Here is a 21045-nt window from a genome sequence, read left to right as displayed (position 1 = left end):
AAAGGCGAATTTTTTCTATGGGAGGGGTGGAAAATCATAAGTCAAATATTCGACTAACACTAAAAATCCAAAACAAATTAAATATATACACAAACAGGTCACAGATCAACCGTGAAACCTTCCATCTGCCAAACATTATAAACAATACCAAAATGCACCTTCGGCTACATTTACTTTGGCGTAGTATCACTTTTCCTGCACTGTAGCACAACGTGGTCGCCCATCATACATCATCCCTGCCCAGTCACTCCATCCATCTCTGAGGCTCATATAAACAGGAACCACTCAGTTGTGTTGACAGTAGAAGAAGGGCTCTGTATATATCTGTCAGACTATAGTGCTCCACTCTGCCACCAATGTTTAGAATCTACCAGAAAAAGATGGACAAGCCAAGAAATAGGACCCAAATGACACTCATTTCCTGCAACATTACAACTCTTGACTATTTACAAATAACTCAATTTGATTCATCTGCATCAACATGGATACATAAACACACCGAATATACAGCTTGAAGCGTTGCATGAAAATAACCCATATACAGACACATCAAAAGAATGTACTCAAAGTGCCACACAAGTGCATCTCCATTCTGACCTACTTTAAAAGCTTTGTTTTATGAATGGGGCTAGTGATAGCCCGATGGTAGCTCACTCTCTATCTCTTTCACTCTATAACAGACACAAGCGGTAACATATACCATACATAGACACTAAAGTGAGCATCTGTATGCCACATGTGGTGCGACTATTTCCACTCTCATCACATTATTTTCAAAGTTAAAATCTGCCCTCACGTGATTTACAACATGAGCAGTACGCTGTAAAATAAAAAGTTAACTTCACATAAGTTGAAGCTGAATCAAACATGCAATAACAGATATTTTGGCTACTTGAGTACAACGGAAACAAGCTTTTTTTTTAAGCTACATTAGCATTCACTCAGAGTTATGTTTTTGGCCACTTGATGAATCCAATATTCACTCTCCTTTTAATTCTGTTTTGGTCCCGAATTACTTCTGAGGGAAATAATGGCCTCTTTAGCAGCTAAGTGCTCCACTATGTTCACTAGATATTTGCCAACTTTGTCCGTCTTCTCTTTGGTGATGGGCAGGAAGGGTTCAGTGAGTTTTTATCTATTTTTAGGGCTTTTTTTTTGTTAGCTAACTGCAACGTGTCCTCCAGAAACCATTCAAGACATATGATGGCTGAAAATGAGATGGACAGAAAAAAAGATTGGAGGAAAAAAAAAGCAAATTGGAGGTAATTCAACATCCCCAAACTAGAAGAAACACTGCAAAAAGGCAAAATGGTTGGTTGAGAAAAGATAGTTAAAAACTAGTCCTCTAATCACACAGCACTTAGTCATCCCTCATCTGTCTTTTCACTCCTGATGCATCTTTCTCCTATCATCCCCTTCCTCCCAAAAAATGATACAATCTCTCCAATTATTATTTCAATCAGCTCTCGCCCCTCCTTTTTTTCCCTCTCCATTCATCATTCTCTCCCTCTCGGCAGGCCTCATGCGAGAAGCACTCGTACGAACAGATTCGCTCCTAAAATGCACGTACGAGTGATTTAAGAACATTCGCGGCATTCATCAATTTTCTCGTATTTATTCTGTTTACCATATTTTCATCATCATGGCTGCCAATTTACTGAAAGGTTTTTTGGATTGTGTAATTTTTATTGGCAGATTTTGGCATGGCAACTTCTACATTTCAGTAGTTACTAGGAAACTTCTCTCATTCAGACAGCTGCCTTCTGTCTCTCTGCAGTTTTCTGCCCAGTATCATCCTGGGCTGCAGCTGACAGTCTAACATCACCTGTAGACTATAATATTCTCTCGTCTAATATCTCATGTCAAAGCATTTATTTCTGTCACTGATGACATGTCAGCTGGATTCAATAGTTTCTAATTGTTTTGGGTCTCCTACTACTAACACTCCTACATTTTTGTCCACTGATTTCTGAAAACAGGATTTGAAAGCTACGCAGTGTTTTTACTCTTTGGGAACTTTTTTGTGAATGAAACTCGCCCACAATTGGAGCCAAACATGAAGCCTTATATGGCAATTTTAGGGGCGTGGATAATGCTAATTATCACATCTCATGAACGCGCACCTCCTCGTGAACAGGTGGCTTTCATCAGGCTGAAATGAGCGATTTACGACAAGTGCAGGCAGTTAAGAGGTGTCTGATGAATCCGAGTTGGAACACTCATACAAGAAAACCTCACAGAAAAAAAAAAGTAAGAGAGTTTTAGGATAAAAATACGAAAACGTTCTTGCACGAGGCCCGTTTATCCCACACCCGCTCCCTCCCTTTCCTCTGTAGCTGCTTGTTTAGACTGGGCTGAGACAAATGGGAGAGAATGAATACGCCGGGAGCATGAAGGTCAAGGAGGGCTGAGTGTGAGGGACAGGGAGAGGAGAGGGGAGGAGGAGGGGTAACTTGAACTTGCCGTGACTGGCTTGTAAGGAAAATAAAACAGCGGCGATGGTGATGTGTTATGAATGGCAGTCATTATGAATGGTTTGCAGAGAGAAGAGCAGGCTGGGATGTTTGGAAAAAAACAGGAGGTGGGGTGGGGGCAGCAATGGGATGGCAAGAAGAAGAATAATGATATTGAAAGTTTCCCATAAAAAAGGGGACTAAGAGAGGGGCAACCACAATACCCAGTCTGCCATGGTGGAGTAAAGGGTTCAGTATGCTTCAGTGTTGTGAAGCAAAAGTGTTTATAACTGTTCACAACTGGACACATCTGGCCAATCAATGGGCAAAGCAAGCATGACTGTCAGATTGGCAGTTTTGGAAAGTTACAAAAATTGTTGGACACATCCCTACCAATTCTAGCATTGGAAAGGTGTTTGGGGAGGAGTATACCTGACAATGTTTGTGGATCAGACAAGCAAGAGTTCTCTTGACAAGAACTAAAAAAGCAAAACTTTGCCACCGTTTTGTGTTATTTTGCGATATACTGTTGTAAATAAGCTAGCCAGGAACCTTTTTTTTCTCCCTGAATTAATCTAAAGGTGCCAACCAGCTCCACAAACCAAATAGTTTTAGGTATTAGATTACAAATGGATATGTTTTGGTTGGAGCGTTCATTAGCATGCGGGTGAGCAGGGCCTGACAAGACAAGTAATAGAGAAACAGAGCCCTTCCCATTGTAGTTATGTGGAATTTGACAGAGATTCGAGTCTTGGTTTGTGTTTGACTTTGGTGGTTGAAGTGATGCTTTCATGCAGAGAACGGTGGTGATGGGTAAAACTAGCAGAAACTAATGAGATTTGACAATTGCATGATCTCACAAATATTATGGGGATTGGTTGAATTAGCATTCATTCTTGTGATCGATTTGCGAATTCCTGGGGGGAATTGCGTTTTGGACTGCCCCTGGGAAGGTTACCAGAAAGAAGGGAAAATGGTGAAATATTCCAGGAAATACAAGCCTGTATGTGTCACGAATGCATGTAATACAGCTTGATGTTTCTTCTCTGGAAGCAGACAGAACACATCGCTAAGCAAGCAATGGCAACAGAACAGGAAAACCAGCAGGGGAAAGTTGGCCTTTGCCCGATTTTTAGTCAGTTTAGTCCATTTTTTTTCGTAATCAAATGCAGGCTGACATGTGTGGTGCAGACACATGCGGGTTTTACATGGTTATAATCTGTAATGTACTTCTGCAATCTTGAGCTTCAATAAATGTAATGTGGGAGCGGTGAGAACCCGATCAAACGGTTTTCCATTGCTCTTTCTAATATGATTTGTGTGGAGGATGTTGAGGTTACTTGTCTGTGCTATTACAATATGAACAAATTTTCATTTGAGGTAATGTGAGGACAGAAACAAGGACAGAACTGATACACCACAGCGACCGGGTGATAAAACCACATATTACCTGAATACAACTGCAGATTTCATAGTCAAACTAAGAGCATTTGATATCAGGCTATAAAAAAAAGCATTTTAAAATCAAAGGGAGACAGAGAGAGAAAGGGAAGAAAGTGAGATTTTCATCTCAGATTAATTTTCTCTCCTTTTTAACATTTCAGAAGATGAAAAAAGATAATACAACTTGTTAATTAAAAATGGTTGCCATGGCAATTGCAGTTCAATTATTCACCATTTGGTGTATAAACTTTAAATGGTGTAAGCTGTGTGTGTGTCCATAATAAAAAATTCTTTCTGCTTCATGTGCTGTGTATGTTTGTGTGTGTGTGTGTGTGTGTGTGTGTGTGTGTGTGTGTGACAAACCTGAGTTGAGGTCTCGTCCAGGGTTGAAAGCTCGGCTGTTGACGGTGGGTGAAAGTCTGTCACAGCAGATGGTCTTGGAGACGTTGGTATTGAAGTTTCCATCAAACCTAAACACACACAAACAGGCAACATTTGAGAATTTATAGAGCGTGTCCAACTCATTTGTTGGTGGAGCAGCTCTGGCTTTTCTCTCAGCACTAACAGATTTACTACTCCGCTGCTTTATGTCCAATAAAACCTAACTCACAGGTTTGCACATACCTCTGACTTGCGGTAATGTTGACGTTAAAGCTATTGACATCAACGTGATGTATGTGAATTGTGATGGAATCTACGTGAAACCATGAAATTAATCAAATTACACAAAACATCTGTTGGAACTTTTACACATTGCTTGTTTCATTTGAGCTAAATTGTATCATTGGCTATATCATCTGTTGCCCAGGCCTCATATTAAAGTGGGAGTTATGGCTAGTGAATAATATTTTCCATGGAAAAACTGCTTGAATTCTGCTTTTCCCCCAACAAAGCTCATATCCAGTTCCCTGAATACATCTGAATGTGATTGTAAGAAGGGCTCGACGCTTAATTCAATAATTCAAATCATGTGTCACAGAGCCACAACTCAAACTGGCGGTCTTTCTGTCAAAATGGAAATATTTTATTCCCCTTGTGTTATTTTACACAGAACACCAAATGATATAATTATGCTGACAAAACAAAAGTAGCAGTAAAGTCACTGTGTGCCATTGAGCCATTGTGCTCCAGTGGTTATAGTGGTTAATAGAACAGATGGAAAATCTCATTTTGATTATTATGCTGATATTCTCTCTGGTTAACATCATATAAATGAAAAGACGATATTAAGGATGCTAACAGATAAGAGGGGTGTGAAGAGTCATTGCTTAAGCCGTGAAGGTTTGATTTAGGTATTTAAAGAAAGCCATACATGCAATTAATGGAGCAGCATATCTTTATTTTTGACACAGTTTGATATACTCATGTGGTAATGCAGTTTAGAACTAGGACTATTTCAAAAACTGTGTTGTACGTGTCTTCAGGTTCTTATAAGAAAATCATAAATATGAAAGCATGTTAGCCTACTAACATTTGCTAATCAGCTAAGGTCGTTAGTTCTGCAGGTAGTGGGTCATAAACATTTAGGAGATAAAAGTGATGAGAACCAGGAAGCTATGATCAGTCTTGTAAATGTTTGAAGGAATTATTTTACACCAGCGAAGCCAAACAAATACAATCTCAGGGCTGATCAAGAATCTAATTGTTTGCCTGCTCCTTTGTACTCAAGCTTATGTGGGTTATGTTAATGTTATTTTTATTTATTCTAAAATTTCATGCGCCACGGAATTTAAGTCTTTCACCAAACAGTTCATCCTGATCAACCGGGCTGAAAACAGCTGATTAATTGAAACGCAATTAAACAGCATAGTAAGGCAGACAATCATATGTGGGTCACAGCATCTGCAGTGAACACTCTCTAATCTATACCTCTTAAAAGGCCTTAAAGAAGTCAGAGAGAGAGAGAAAGAGGGAGCTAAAGAGACACAGACAGGAGGAGAGTTGCTTGCTTGCTTCATAAGGTTGGTGCTGTGACTGGTCTCCACTAGAAGCACTGGTATAATTTAAATGTATTGTCCTTGAGCATATACACATACCCAAATGTGTTAAAGAGGTGTCAAAATAATGAGATGTGTGTTGCAATCAGCACATCTTAAACACTGCCGCCTTTCTACAAACATTCTCACACGTGACGGATCATTTTTCAGTATTTTGTTTAGTGTTAAGCAACAGTACAAGCAATGTTATTTTAAAATGTTCTATATGTGTGTGTGTTGATGGTAAAGCATGGAGTTCATATATCTGGAGTTAAGAGCTGACAAAAGAGGAGGTATGCAGAGGAGCCGCCTGCTCTGCACTGCACCAAGGCTGCAAGCTTTGATCCTTCCTTCACTCCAACCAGACTCCCCCCACTGGCTTAGCAAACGTACGGACACACATACACTACACACTGGTTGGCTCCCTCAGCTTGCAGACCTGGCACTGGCCCGGTTTGATTGACAGGTGCTGTGATGTGTAGGTTTCGTTTGAACTTCACTCATTTACTGTCCCATAAGGCCAAAGTCATTACTATTCTCCTTCAACCTATTTTGCATAGAAGGGGTGGGCAGGACGCTCAGCAAAATGTGTTCCAGATAAAAAATACATTTGCAGCCGCTTTGAATTCTACATCAAAAAAACACAAGAGAAACGAGAGAGAGAGAGGGAGAGAGAGAGAGACGGAGAGAGCAGGGAGGAGGGCTTCGATTCTGATCAGACATCTTAATGAGGGCAGACAAATCTGTTCTGCAAAAAGGGTGGACTCATCAGACACAAGCACAAACAAGCTGGATTTGATTTGCCAAATATAAAAATAATTGTGTTAGCCCAAACTCTTATTCATGAATGTTACAGGACCTCTGCACAATGCTTTAAATAATTCTTCCATTAGATATGCATATTAATAATGTATTGTAGGAATGCTTGCTTGATTACCATACCTCCTGAAAGGGGAATGTTCTCTATGCGGTAATTAGCAATAATCCTGAAGACACGTCAAGGGTTAGATAGCACCAGTAATGGACCTGTTATTGTCCATAAGAATCCCTTTAATTTATTGATGTTTTTTTTTAAATTTTCACTAAAAACTAAACATTTTTTCCCTGTTTAAACTCTGAATTATACTGAAATAAACAATGCATCAGTTCTAGAGACACTAGAGATAAAAACACAAAGTCATGTGTCATGAAGCACAGAGTGAAACAGGCCGACACTTCTAAATAAGGCTGCACCTGTCATGTTCAACAGTTACAAGCCATCCACTGTTTATAAAATCCATTATATTAAGCTGTACCCTGCTGCAGAAACCATGTATATCTACAGAAGAGGCAATCATATGCCATTCAAACAACCTAGTGAGTACAATTACCTTGAAGAGGCTTGCCGCTGTGCGAGCTCCAACATCAAGAGTAATACCATTTCTAATGTGTTTGCAATCCCTCGGTGAATAGTAGCAGTAAAGCTGGAAACACACTAGCTGTAGAATCAAGAGTGCTTAAAGAAAGGCCTTTCTAGCTTTCACATTATCCAAACAGATTTGATTGTGGTATCAATATGCAGAATGGAGGGTGGAATCTTGTTTGGTGTCCAGCAGCTTTTGGGCATCTGGGGCTCTAAATGGTAAGTGCTCTCACACGAAGCGAGACACTGGAGAGAAACTTCGAGTGGATTTTAAATGCATTAAACTGAGAGGTGTTTCTAATATGATGCCAACCTCGTGTATGTAAATGGGGATGCCATTAACTAGGCCTCAAAAATATTGGGACACATTGAAAACAAAAAAAATTGAGCTGGTAAACTTATTGTTTTTTACCGTTGATTTGATTTCTTTTAACACAGAAAAAAATACGGCCACACAATGTATCACTAAAAATCCACGTGAGAATGTTCAGTCCATTCATTGGTTAGTTGTGTCTGGGCTGGGAGCAAGAACATAAATACAGGAAAAAGGTCCTGAAAAAGGTCCTCAGCACTAGTCCAGGTTGACTCTCTGGCTAACTGCTAACAACTGTTGAGCTTGCTCATCCACATCCCAGTATGCAAGCCGTTTAACTCAAACTTAAAGAGTACGCCTAGTAGTTGGCTTGGATCGAGGTTGGATCCTGCTGCAAAAAAAGTTATCTTGGTGTTTGGGAATGCACCAAGATAACCTCTTGAACTGATCTCAATATGGTGGTTTTGGTTCACATCTGAGAACGATTGCTGTGTTCAGATCTGCCCAAATGAATCATACCAAGAGGGAAAACGAACTGCAGTTCAACATAACTAAACAAGGCAGGTTTGAAAAACACCCTTATCACACCTACTTGGGAGAGTAAAGGAGGATAAACTAGGATCAATCTGAAGGTGTCATCAAGGATGGAGAGCAGAGTAGGCCAACGGAGCTAGTGCCCTGGGGCTTCTGACCAGATGGGGCTTCTGCCCTGCATGGCCAGAGGGTGAGGCCCCTTTTGGCATCACACCTCTGATGTGTGTAAGCACAATTAAAAAACTGTGAAGAAATACGACAATGTGAAGTAAGGAATTCTGGTTTCTCTTCGTGGGTTGCAGACTGCATATGTGAGAACACAAGCATGATGGAATGACTGTTTTTTCTACTTGTCCACTAATCGGTCTTTAGAGCATTGGCGGACTAAGAATGTTTTACTCCATTACTTATTTTTATGGGGAATGATGTAAATATTACTATTTTCTCATGACTCGCAATGATGTCATTTCAATGGCATCCCAATAATATTCACATTTAGGCTCTGGTTTCAGTAAGAAGTAGAATTGAGGAGGTCTTACTACATAACTGTGTTCATATGCTGAGGGACGGTAATATAGTGGAAATTGTTTACTGGTATTATTCTTTGGGTTAAACCCAGTAACTGATGCAGTGAATATTATTCAGAATGTGGACCTGACTTTTTACACATGTTGCATTGGAAAGCAAACCAAGCACTATTGTGTGGAAAAAATAAATATTATGTGCTTCTTTATATATAACCAATGAAATATGGGTTTGGTTGTATTGCTGAGTGGAAATACTGATATTGTATAAATCAAGTTTGAATGGGTCTAATAGCAGAAACAGACTAGGTAGTGGTGGGGACCTCCTAAGACACTGGGCCCAAAGACCTTCGCACTGCTTCATCGGCCTTTGATATCAACGGAGGAGGGGAGGAAGGAAAGAAAAAATTGGAAGGATCAGTGGGAAAGGAGTAGATCAAGAAGGGGAAACAGAGAGGATGTTGAGAATATTAAATAAACTAGTGTAGGAAAGGGAGTGAAAAGTTTAAGGGAGGCAAGGACAGAAGAACAAAGAGAAGGAGAGTGAGGGAGGAAAGAGGAAGAGGTTGACATTAACAGAGGCATGTGGAGAGGGAAAAAAAAAGTTCTGATAGTTGCCCAGCATTGACATCTGTTAAGGTCACTTAAACAAACCCCCTCCCAACCTGCCTGGTATTTTGCCATCTCCTTCTCTAATATGCAAATAGAGGTATCATCATCCTGCTGATTGAGCAACCAGATGATAAGCTTGATCTGAAGCTATCTCTGAGTAACTGCTCACTGGTGCCACATATACTCTTGATCTGGACTGTAAATCTGCCAATTGCTCAGATGGTGAGAATTCTTCTTTAGAAACATGAGCTCTGATTAGCTCTATGGTATCTTTCATCTTAATGTTTAATTTATGAGTGAAGATACTGCAAATTCCTGGAGCAATATCATCCTTCATATGATGTTCCTACATATTGTATGGCAATACTTTGATCACTAGAGTAAGATAGGAATGTGTTGTGTTCAGCAACAGGTTATTTTGGTTATTTTGTCAGTAGAGAACAAAGCAAAAACAAGGGTGCAACACAACATAGTACTTAAAAGATGAATAATTATATATTTTATTTATAGAGCACTATACAAGATACTCAAAGATGCTTTTAGCTGAGCAACCTGCATTTTATGCTTTAAATATTATTTTCTGTGCTATGAGTAGAAGCCACTTTACACAGCCAACAAATAAACTGTCACAAAACTTAAACATTGTTCTAAAACCATATAAGAAACTCATGCCAAAAAACACAAGTATCTTATGTTGATGGTGCTGGAAAGTCAAATCTTGATCCATGAATATCTTTTAAATACAAGAAAGATTGCAAAAAGTGTTTCCTTACATTGTTTTGGACACTGTAGTCAAGGTAAGACTTGTAAAAAAAAAATTGGTATGCATTTTTTGTGAATACAGGTGCTATTTGTAAGCCAAGGGTAAAACACCAAGCTTTACACAGAGGTAAAGAGGTTTATCATACTGCCAGTTAAACACTGACATGTGCATGCCTGCAGGCAGCTGGGAAAGGCCCTGTCATCTTTAGGGACACATTTTCTTTCTTTCTTTCTTTTGTCCGAGGCAACCATAATGGTCACACATTCTGATTTTGGTTTCTACAATTTCTATTTTGGAGATACAGTTGTTTGCTTGTGTCTACACCAGACTGTTCAGGATCACATGAGTAGCATTTTCCTTGCACTGTCAGTTTAAAGCTTATCTCTAAATCTACTGATGAAATGAAACCACTAAGTGCCGCCTGGGCTGCTTCCAAGCACACTTCTCACTTTTACAACTGCAGATCAGTGAAACTGTTGAAATGAGGACCTGGAGATCACATGTTAAAAATATAAACATATGGACACTCATGCACACACACACTAACTGTACAAGACACATTCATTTGCTATTTTCAGGTACAGGCTGGCGTTGAGACCCAGCAGTGATTAAAGCATACCACCGGGTGCTAAGCACTGCCCTCGGTGGCCTTCCTGCGAAATTATAGCCTGCTAGCTTGACGGCTAACAGACATGGACACCCTGTGAACCACCTGATCCCCTCTAAACTGGATGACCTGACCGAGACCCCAAGAAGCAGCTGATGTCTGAGCCTGATGAAGGACACTCTGAACTATACTACAGAGAGTTTAAGTCCTACCCGGATTCTGGGCTAGCTCCTGTTCAATCAACTGCATTGCACATACCATAGACGTTTACTTGCCAACATGAATCAGTAGTTTTCTTTGTTTCTATATTCTAAGGTAAATAGGTAAAGTAACAGTGTGACTGTTTAGGAAATATGCTTTCACTGTCTTGCTGAGAATTAGATGAGAAGATGATACCACTCTCATGAGAACTGAATTTGGAGCTGGAGCCAGGGGGGGATTAGCTTAGCTCAGCATAAAGACTGGAAGCAGGCAGAAACAGCCAGACTGAAAAGGTTTCATAAAGGTGCTGTGACTTTCTGGAGTCTCTGCCGGTTGTCTTACACTTGGCGAATGTATGCCAAGAGTTAGAGGTGTTGGTATACATGTATTTGAACTTCGGACAGAGCAAGGCTAGCGTTTTCTTCCTGCTTAACATCGTTATGCTAAGCGAAGCTAATTGCCTCTTTGCTCTGGCTCCACCGACAACAGAGTAGCATCAATCTTCTCTTCCAACTCTTGGCATAAAATGAATCAGCATATAGGAAACTTTTTTTAAAAATTTTGTTAACATTCAACAAATACAGCCACTATGAGTCTTTAAATACAATATTAAATAAAAAATAGAAAAAGATGCTTTAGCTAGATTCCCTCAAGCAGAGTGTTCAGGAAGGGAGAGTAAAATTATTCTACTCGTTCCTAAAGTATCTCACGATCCTGCATAAACCCCCCAAAAATGAAAGCGAGGAAGGTATGTGCCTTTTTCCATCCCTGAGGAAGATCCTTTGAAGTTCAGGGATCTATCAGACTCAGTTTTGGTATGTCCAACCCCCCCTCCAAAACCCATACGACTCCTCCTGCATCATTCCATCCTTTCTATCCGGGTCTTATATAATCTTTTTGCAGCAAATTTTTTTGTCTTGACTGTCTCTCAGAGCCGTAAATCCATGGCTTTAGACTGCACATGTCGAGACATAAATACAGCGCGTTTACATGTGAACAAGTGTTGCATGTATGTTTGGCTACAGGTGGCCAGTGGCCCTGAGCCAGGCGGCCTCCCCTCTGCAGGACTGAGGGAAAGACAGGTGACCTTGCAGCCTGTGAAGTCTGCAGTGCAGAAACTTCAGAGAGTAATAACTGGTTGCATCGGCTGATAAAGGGTGAGGGAGATAGGCAGAAATGGAGAGAGAGAGAGAGGGATGAAGGGTAGAGACAGCTGCTGCTCTGTAGATTAAACTGAAAGCAGCTCTCCCCCTCTTTCTCTGAGCTTTGCTTTGAACTGTTTTTGCCTGCTGGAATTGGTGATTGGCTGAAAAGCTGGGTCTACATTGTAGGCTGGGGCAATTTTAAACTCTCTCAGCACCATACTTAAAATCTGACATATTCAGTCTCACACCCAGTTTGATGGAAACAGACTAACACTCTTGTCATGTCGGAACCCTTTTCACAAAGCCCCATTGCTTATTTTGGTGCCCAAACTATTTTTTAAGAAACACAATGAAGACTAATCCTTTTCTGACAGTGCTATTAACCGTATACTGAAATTGAAATTCGTGTCATTTTGTCATTAAAGGGGATATATTATGCACATTTAAAGGTCTATATTTTTATTCTGGGGCTCTGCTGGAATATATTTGCATGATTCACAGTTCAAAAAACTCCTTATTTATCTTACATTGGCCCTTTACGCAGCCCCTCAGTTCAGCCTCTGCCTGAAACAGGCCATTTTAGCTCCTGTCTCTTTAAGCCCCCCCTCCCTATTCTGATTGGCCAGCTCTTGGAAGCTGCCCCTCGGCAGACATCGGCAGGCTGTGGAGGCTACATCAACAAAATATGCAACAAACTATAGTAGTAGGATTTCGCTACTTTTTCCTTGTTCTTTACTTCTCAAATACATCCATACATATTTGAGCCAGAATCCAATCTGAAATATGAGAGTGGACAATATAAACAACACCTGGAAAAACCCTAGCAACCAAGGCTACGGAACGGACAGCCTTTTATGGGCATGTGTGACTATCTGATGTCAACTTGTCTGCAAGATAGAAAAAAAACGTTGCAAATGAAGTGTTCAGAGTAGGCTGACGTCCTTTCTTTTGACTTGGAGGCAGCATTTCTATACATTAACCTCAAGTTTTGGAACTTTGATCATGTTTAGCATAGACATCTGACATCTTAACAGTATATAAATAACAGGAAACCAGAAAATCATAATATGTCCCCTTTAATAACAATGGAGTTTTTGTTGCAAAATGATTTGAAGTTTTGAAATGCTGAAGGAGGCACTTCCAATACAGCAATGAAATCTCCAGCCTTTTAAAAAAAAACTTCATTACCCAAGAGTCCCCATATCTCACTGCCTTCCTGGGCCTCCAAGTACCATAAAACTTTTTATTGTCAAGGTACACTGCAGAAAAACAACAACTGGTACATCTACTGACTGCCTGAAAAGGTTCTGAAACGAGGGCTGCCAAGTATCAGAGAGTGCCAGTACTCCTCAAGGCTGTAAATGATGTGTTTTATACATGGCTATTACTAATCTAAAACATGTTTAAACAAGGGGAGTGATGGGGATTTGTGTGTGTGTGTGTGTGCAGTCGGAGCATGAAGTAATGTATAGAAAGCTGTGTGCAGGTGCTAACAGTGGGAGGTGGGTTTACAGAGAATGAACCTCCTGCAGAGATTTTTGAGTGAGTGAAAGAGTATACAGCGTATGAGAGAGGAAGAAAAGTCTGTTTTTGTGTGTGTGTGTGTGTGTGTGTGTGTGTGTGTGTGTGTTAAAGAGAAGGTTACTCACTCCATCATAGATGCTGGTATGGAGCAGCAGTCCTGTATTGCTGTGAGTGGAGAAGTGAGGTGGGCGGTGTATGACGCCTCCACTACTTGTTTGTTCCTGGTCACCACATCCAGGTAGCGGTTGAACTTCTCCCGAATCTTCTTGGCCAACTACACAAAGGAAAAGCAGAAAATGTTAAGATAATTACTAGTGTAGTATCTCATTAAAAGGATGGGTTCACAATTTTTCTGTCATAAAACAATAGTCAGGTGTCCAAATTAACACGTTTTTCTTGCTGTAATCATTCCTCCTGTTCATACCGACCATTAGAAGATCCCTTCATAATGCACCTTCACTCTAAGTGATGGGGGACAAAATCCACAGCTCTCCATCTGCGCAAAAATATATTCAAAAGTTTATTTGAAGATAATACGAGGCTCCGAATCAAGTCAGTATCTTTCAAAGTGACTGTCTTTTTAGTGCCAAATTCCCTCTTTTTGTTCCAATCCTTTTTGTTCCAATGCAGCTGAACAGGAAAACACTGTCCATCGGGACAAGAAGAGGGAATTTTTTTTTACTAAAAAGACTATCTGTGGAAGATATCCACTCTGTGCGACTCACTCAGACAGCTGAAGCTTCATATTATCTTGAGGTAAACTTTTGAATACATTTTTGCTCAAACCGAGGGCTGTAGACTCTGTCCCCCATCACTTACATTGAAACGCATTTGGAGTGGATCTTCTGATGGTCAGTATGAACAAGATGAATGACTACAGCAAGAAAAACCTCTTTCAGTGTTCATTTGGTCAACTGACTATCGTTTTAAGAAAAACTGTGAACCTGTCCTTTAAGGCTCTACACATGTATGCACATACACGGGCAGATCTGTACTGATACTTTAGTAAGTCTGCTTAGATACAACTCATTTGGTGTTACCACCTCTTAAAAAGTATTGGTTGCAAAGTTTGTTGCTACATTAATAGTACATGTTGGCGGGAATGATCTGACCCTGGAGAATACCAGAAGTCCACACCACCCTTGCAACTTCAATGTGTTTCTGCAGCAAAATATTGCAGTCAAAGGGGATCAATCAAATCAAAGTCAAAACACTCACACAATGGTGTTTACAGAAATGTTATAGTATTTTCACTGTGTATTTGGGGCCATTTCTACATGTCATAACAGTTTGACTTCAAGCATTTTCATCCATTCACCTTTATTCCTTACTTCCTCTCAATGTTAACTTATTACAGTGGGTTTTATGCATGTAACTACAGCTGAATATTCTATTATAACTTAATAGCTTTTTCTGTCTTTCTCTCTCATTGTACTGTATCTTATTTGCTGCTTACTCAATGTGTTTCCATTTTTCTCTCATTATTTTCCTTTTTTTTCATAAATCTCATGTTTTTTGTTTTTTTCTTCCACTTCACAAATGTGTCTCTTTCCATCTTTTTGCTGCTTTGTTATCAAACAAACAAGCTTCCTTTCATTGTGACTTATCCTTTCCTCTCTGTCTTCAATTTTTGAATATAAACTGCACAACTGAATTTGGAATATAAACTGTGCTATTGAATACAAACCGACTTCTAAATTTAGCCTCCTTTCAGCAACAATCTTATCATATCAATCATATCTTAAAGGCAGCGCTGTATTTTCAATGTCCCCAGGTTGCCATAAACTTTACATTACAAACATCAACCTACATCATTATAATTTTACCCATGATTGTATTTGCAATTTCTCAGTTTAGCAAGAATATGGCAACTCTGGTACATTGATACACAGACAAGTGTCAACATAAACTGTGACAATGACTCATCAGTGCTAATGTGTCCACACAGTCAGTCAGCTCTGTGTGAATATCGACATCAGCATCCGTTCATACACACAATTTAATATTCACGAATGAAGCTGAGCAACATCAAAGATGCCCAGAACTCAAGCTGCTCTGTAAGTGAGAAAATCCATCACTGTTAAAAGCGGAGCAGAATGATGGATGTCTGAGGCTCAAGAACACAAACCTCTCTTCACTTCCACACAGCACGCCCTTTATCATTTAATGAGAAAATCCACCCTAAAATACAACATAATATGGAGCCAAGCACAACTAATGAGCTGAGGCATTGTTGATATCCGTGGTTAAGAACTACCACAATCAAACTGTTTTTTCTGTTATAACATCTCAGCTCTTATGTTAACACACTTGATTCTACCACTTGTTCTCTCATTGATGTATACAACAGTACTATTTGTGAGTACACTGCACAATCCACATTTTAAATATACCATCAACTACTGGTCATTATCATGAGGAACTGTTTCTCTGCATTCATTTCATTTAAAAAGATTGAATTCTTGGAGTGTATTTTCTCCTTTAAAAAAAGGCATGAAAACCAGGAAGCAGGAAGGAGAAAATTGTGTTTCTAAGCAAAGGAAAAACAGCTAATTCAATCACTGTTCACTCGGGCCCTTAAAGCAGGCCCCTGGACATGCATACATTATACTCCCCCTCTCTTTCTCTGAAGGACAAGGTTCTGGTTGAACACACACACACACACACACACACACACATACATCACAGTGCTTTTTTAAAATGGGGTTCCAGCTCCTTTGGGGGAAACTAATAACCAGCGCCGCAGCAGCCTCCAGGGGGACATTAATAACCAGCAACACCAGCAGCTCTTCACAACAGGTTCCACCTCTTGCTTTCTTTTTTGCCAAAATGTGATGTGAAATTGTGAGGGAGTCGCATCCGTTTAAGATGAATAATCACTTGTAGGTAATCTGTTACAGATTATCCTCTTAACTTGAAAGCTGTCACATGATCCACTGGATTACTCAAAATCTGTTGAGGAACTAATTGCTCGCAGTTACTTTTGGATTACCTTTTCATCTAAAATCTGTGAAATATTTAAGAACTGCGAATGATGTGTTGAACAGAGCTGTTACGTTTTGAGACATTTATGTGTTTCTCTTGAGGCTAAACTAACAAATTAAACTTAGTTCTGAAGTATGAAAAATGAAACAGACAATCTGACATTAACACCCACATGCAGCATTGGGCTGAGTGTGCATATTTGTGCACTTTTTGTATATACAACTGAGTGCAACAACATGATAGCCTTTAAGGAAGGGTGCACCATCACTCCCATGTGTATGTCCCGCTTTATGACAGAAGGCCTTTTACTTGCCGTAGGAGCTGTTGCGTTTTTTGTGCACACATATACATTATCATCAATGGAGATGCTCAAAACTGAAACTATGCCATCACGGCGCCCATTCGTTGCAACACGCCTGGTTTTTTCAGGCACGTCCACACTGCACAGAGATGGAAAAATCTCAACTTTTTCAAATGCAGCAGGTCATGTGACAAGAATGAACCAATCAGCTCCAAAGGACTCGCTTCATCCGTTCCGTCCAAGGACGTCACAACATCTGGTTGAAAGGTCAGCCAACGCCGGTTGCCAACCGCTGTTAAAAACCAAAAAGGACGGCAGGCGCAACAGCAGCTGGCGCTTTCCACGTGTTTTAGACACAACATCTGAATGGCCCCTTATGTGGCCATACCGCCTGGAGACGTGCTGGGACGACACTTCATGTGAACTCGTTTGTTTCAAGCATACCGCAGCCTGACACATGGTGAGGGAGCTGTGTTGTGGCTACAGACTGGCAAGTTGCAAAGTTAAGGATTTTTGTTATTTAAGAAAATTCTGCACATAACATAAAATTTAGTCAGTTACACTTTACTTTAAACGATGTTGTTTTATTTGTTTGGCAGGTACCTTGAACGCACTATTATTCCTTAATTGTGACTTACGACCACAGTGGCCTCTGTCCAGCAAAGGGTACATAGGCTCGCTTCAAAGTTTTTTGAGTGTAAACCAAAAAAATTTTATGACATTTGAAAAAAAAAATCACACTTAGCCTTGTAGCACAATCAAGTTTTAGAGATACCTAAAGAATGATTAGAGGGAAAAGCATGTGCCTGAGCTGAAACTAGAGTTGCATTAAAGGGTCTGAATACAAAAAAAAACAAAAACATGTGCACTGACTGTGACAATAACACAAAAAAGTATAGAAAAACTGAATTGTTCTGAATGCTTTCCAAAGCCATTGTTGGTTATCCACTCAGCTGTGTTCAATATATAAAAAGGCTTATTTCCACAGTAACTGGACACCCTTTGTTCACATCCCATAATTACCGGTGCCTGCAAAAGGGCTACGATTCAAACCAGGAACAGGGAAATGTACCGCGACCCACTGACCGCTTGTACACCTAATCAGCCGGCCGCTATTCCTATTAGGGGTTTAACAGGGGCCTGAGGCACAACCCACAATTACTCCTACTCTACCACAAAGAACACACACACACACACACACACACACACACACACACACACACACACACTCAACATATGCGCTCTCATACAAGAACATAAAGTTAAACACACAAACGCCCCCACACACAGTACTGTCCATGCATGGCAGCATGGCAATTAGCTGCAGTGGATTTCGTATTAAAAAAGGGGAAAATGGGCCAGTGTTCAGCTGAGGAGTGTTTCCATAGCTGGGGGGGGGGAGAGGGCAAGAGACAGAGGGGGGGAAAGTAAGACTTGACTTTTAACAGAGTGACTTAAGAGAAACCAGAAACTTCTGCATGTCCAAGTTAAAGCAAAGGTTATACAGTCTGCCACAGTGCAGCTAAAGCCACCCGATTCCAACCTGCGCTCTACAGACGAACCACATTCTCTCCAAAACACAGGCATCCTCTCTCCTCACCCTGACTTATCCAATCAGCTTATAGAGTATGTGCAGCGCCCAGTGGGGTTGGTTCAGCCACAGATTGGAGTGGGTACAACGGGTGCACCCGGGTGAAGTCTCATGTTGAAGTTTTGAGGTTTGCCAGCCAGCCTTCAACCACATTCACTGGCAGCAGTGTTTATGGTGAGACCGACTCTTACTTTAGAGTGTAGGGTTGAGGTTAATATAAGGATGAGTATAAGAGAGGGACGCATGCTGAGTTCTGCAAGACTGAGAAACTCGGAGTATGCAGTTGACAGGCACAGTAGAAATTTGACTGTACATGCAGTGCTTTTCCCTTGGATACACTGATTACTTTATTCAATTTGTAAGCTTCCAGCAGGCTGAGAACTGGACTGGACACTCAATTAGAGAGGCAAATACCACTGAGACCTTTAAATCAAGACTAGAAAACTATCTCATTTCACTCGCCTACAGTTAAATAACTTTTTACTTTCCTTGGTATTGGTTTCTGCTCCGTCCTGGATTTTTAATTTTATTTTATTGTACTGTTCATGTGTTACATCTATGTATATGTAATGTGTACTACCTTCTTCTAAAGTGTACTGAGACTTATGTGATTTTACATTTTATATAAACTTACTCATATGTTGCTTCCAGTGATGGTCAATAGGTTTGTGTGTGTGTGTAATGAAATCATAGAAGTGTCATGGAAAGCACCACTTAAAAACACTGTAATAATACCAGTATTAGAGGAATTCAGCAGTTTGGAAAAAGTTGTATTTCCAGACATTTTTTGGAAGCTACTAAAAATATGGCACACAATGACATGAATTATTACAGGTAAACACCACAGATTGTTTATTTGATATCAAGCTGAGGCTGTGGATTGTTTTCTATCAATATGTTAACAAGAAAAACTGAAATGTATTTAGATTTATACGGCGAGATCAGAAATCACATAATAACTGCACTGCCGTGTTCAAAGTATCAGTGGTGTTATTATCTATAATTGACATCCTCACTTTAGGAGCAAATGTAATGAACTGAAAAACTGTTGAACAAAACATGCCAGAATTGTAGACCTGATAATTTTTGACTATAATAGAACCATTCTGAGTTGTCCTTTTCCTTCCATTTCTTAAATGTCACCTTGTGAAAGGTGTGTATCTGCTTGGCCTGTGACTGACAGCCACAACTCTAATACACAAAGCCAGAGAGTGGTGAACTGCAGTACGGCTGTAACACTGTAACACCAAGTTTATATTAACTTGCTGTGTGTTTTAAGTATTGTTCAAACATTTGTTTAAACTTTATAGAAGTGAATAGCTGTTGAAGTGTGCATATACTGCTTAAGTGAGCATGTACGGGTGTGTTACACTTCAGTATCCAATGAGTTATATTATATCTCACAAATAGTTATGGATAGTCCTTTCTTCCAAGTTTTATGGTACACTAAGAGACTGATTTGTACTTTTCTCCTGCACTTTATTATGTTTATCTTAAAGACGACCAGGTGTTCACGAGCCAGAAAGCTCGCGCCGGATCATTTCTCCCATCATGCCTCATGTGAGCTGAGATCCCTGCAGCTGGCGAAGGATAAGCGGGTATAGATAATGGATGGAACTTTTAAAAAAACAAAGCATTAAAGCTTTAATATTCCCTCTTCTGTGATTTGGGAAACTTTGATAACATGTTAAACCAAGTCACAATACCAGGTACCAACAATCCTTGTTAAGAATGTTAATATGATTGAAATTATATGTATATATGAAGTACAGTATGATACGTTGAGCACTAAAAAGAACAGATCATGTATCATTTCTCAAGGCCAATGACCTAAAAGTAAAGGCCTGAGTTTGGGAACTTCACATTATATTATATAGGTTTAAATAATAATAACTTGATAGTAGAGACTTGATCTGTTGATGGATCTGTTCATTGATTGTAGTAGCTATATAAAGCCGGATACATTTTATTGAAACCTATAATGTTCCACATGTAGGGCACTTCTGCTTTGTTAACATAATGGAACCAACTGCCAATGCACAGTGTTGTGCATTAAAAACATAAGTAGCAGCCAGCAGTTTTAATTCATGCTATCCACTTTTGCATATGTCAACGAGCAAAAACAAGTAGAATACACTCAACGAGCAGACAGGAACAGACTCAAAGTCAGAGACAGAGAGAGGGAGGGCCTGTGTCATTAGAGAGGGACAGATGTCTGTGTGTCTGAATAATGAATTTCCAGAAGAGAAACTCATCTGAGATGCCAGAGGCTCGTCTCTCTAACTCTTTGCCCTCTCTCCTTCCGCAGATCCACTTCTAATTGAGTCTTGCTTTGGCTCAGAGACGCAGCCCCTCTGCCCAGAACGAACAAGCAAGCCAACTATCTCAGGGCTGTCATCTGAATTAGCTGCCCGCCTGCCTCGGGAACATTATGGATTGAATGTATGGGCACTCTAGCAATTTTCTATATTTTTCTTGTTGTCAACAAATCTCATGTGCAGAGCCAAACCAACAATTTGATCCTACTTACAAGTATTCTAGGTGTATCCAAAGCCTGATATATTTCATTCCTCTGTGCTGTAAACCTCTGCTATTGTCCAACAACTATTAAAAACACATCAGTGAGCCACACTGTTGCACTAGGTGACATGTTCCTTCATCACAAAGAGTT

At 40.0% G+C, this 21045-nt stretch overlaps 1 protein-coding gene across 1 annotated transcript in view; it reads right to left on the bottom strand.

Moving 5' to 3' along the window:
- The window catches only part of cachd1 (cache domain containing 1), a 90139-nt gene that overhangs the window by 32730 nt on the left and 36364 nt on the right, over nucleotides 1–21045 (bottom strand). The window contains exons 3-4 of the mRNA XM_067596432.1: nucleotides 13623–13771; nucleotides 4260–4366 (exon numbers count right to left, since the gene is read on the bottom strand). Coding sequence (XP_067452533.1) covers nucleotides 4260–4366; nucleotides 13623–13771 — 256 coding nt within the window. The remainder of the gene's footprint in view (nucleotides 1–4259; nucleotides 4367–13622; nucleotides 13772–21045) is intronic.

This window comes from Thunnus thynnus, chromosome 8 (genome assembly GCF_963924715.1).
Source record: "Thunnus thynnus chromosome 8, fThuThy2.1, whole genome shotgun sequence".
Taxonomy (NCBI): Eukaryota; Metazoa; Chordata; class Actinopteri; order Scombriformes; family Scombridae; genus Thunnus; species Thunnus thynnus.
Note: the sequence above shows the minus strand (reverse complement) of the source record. Positions and strands in the feature narration are given on the sequence as shown.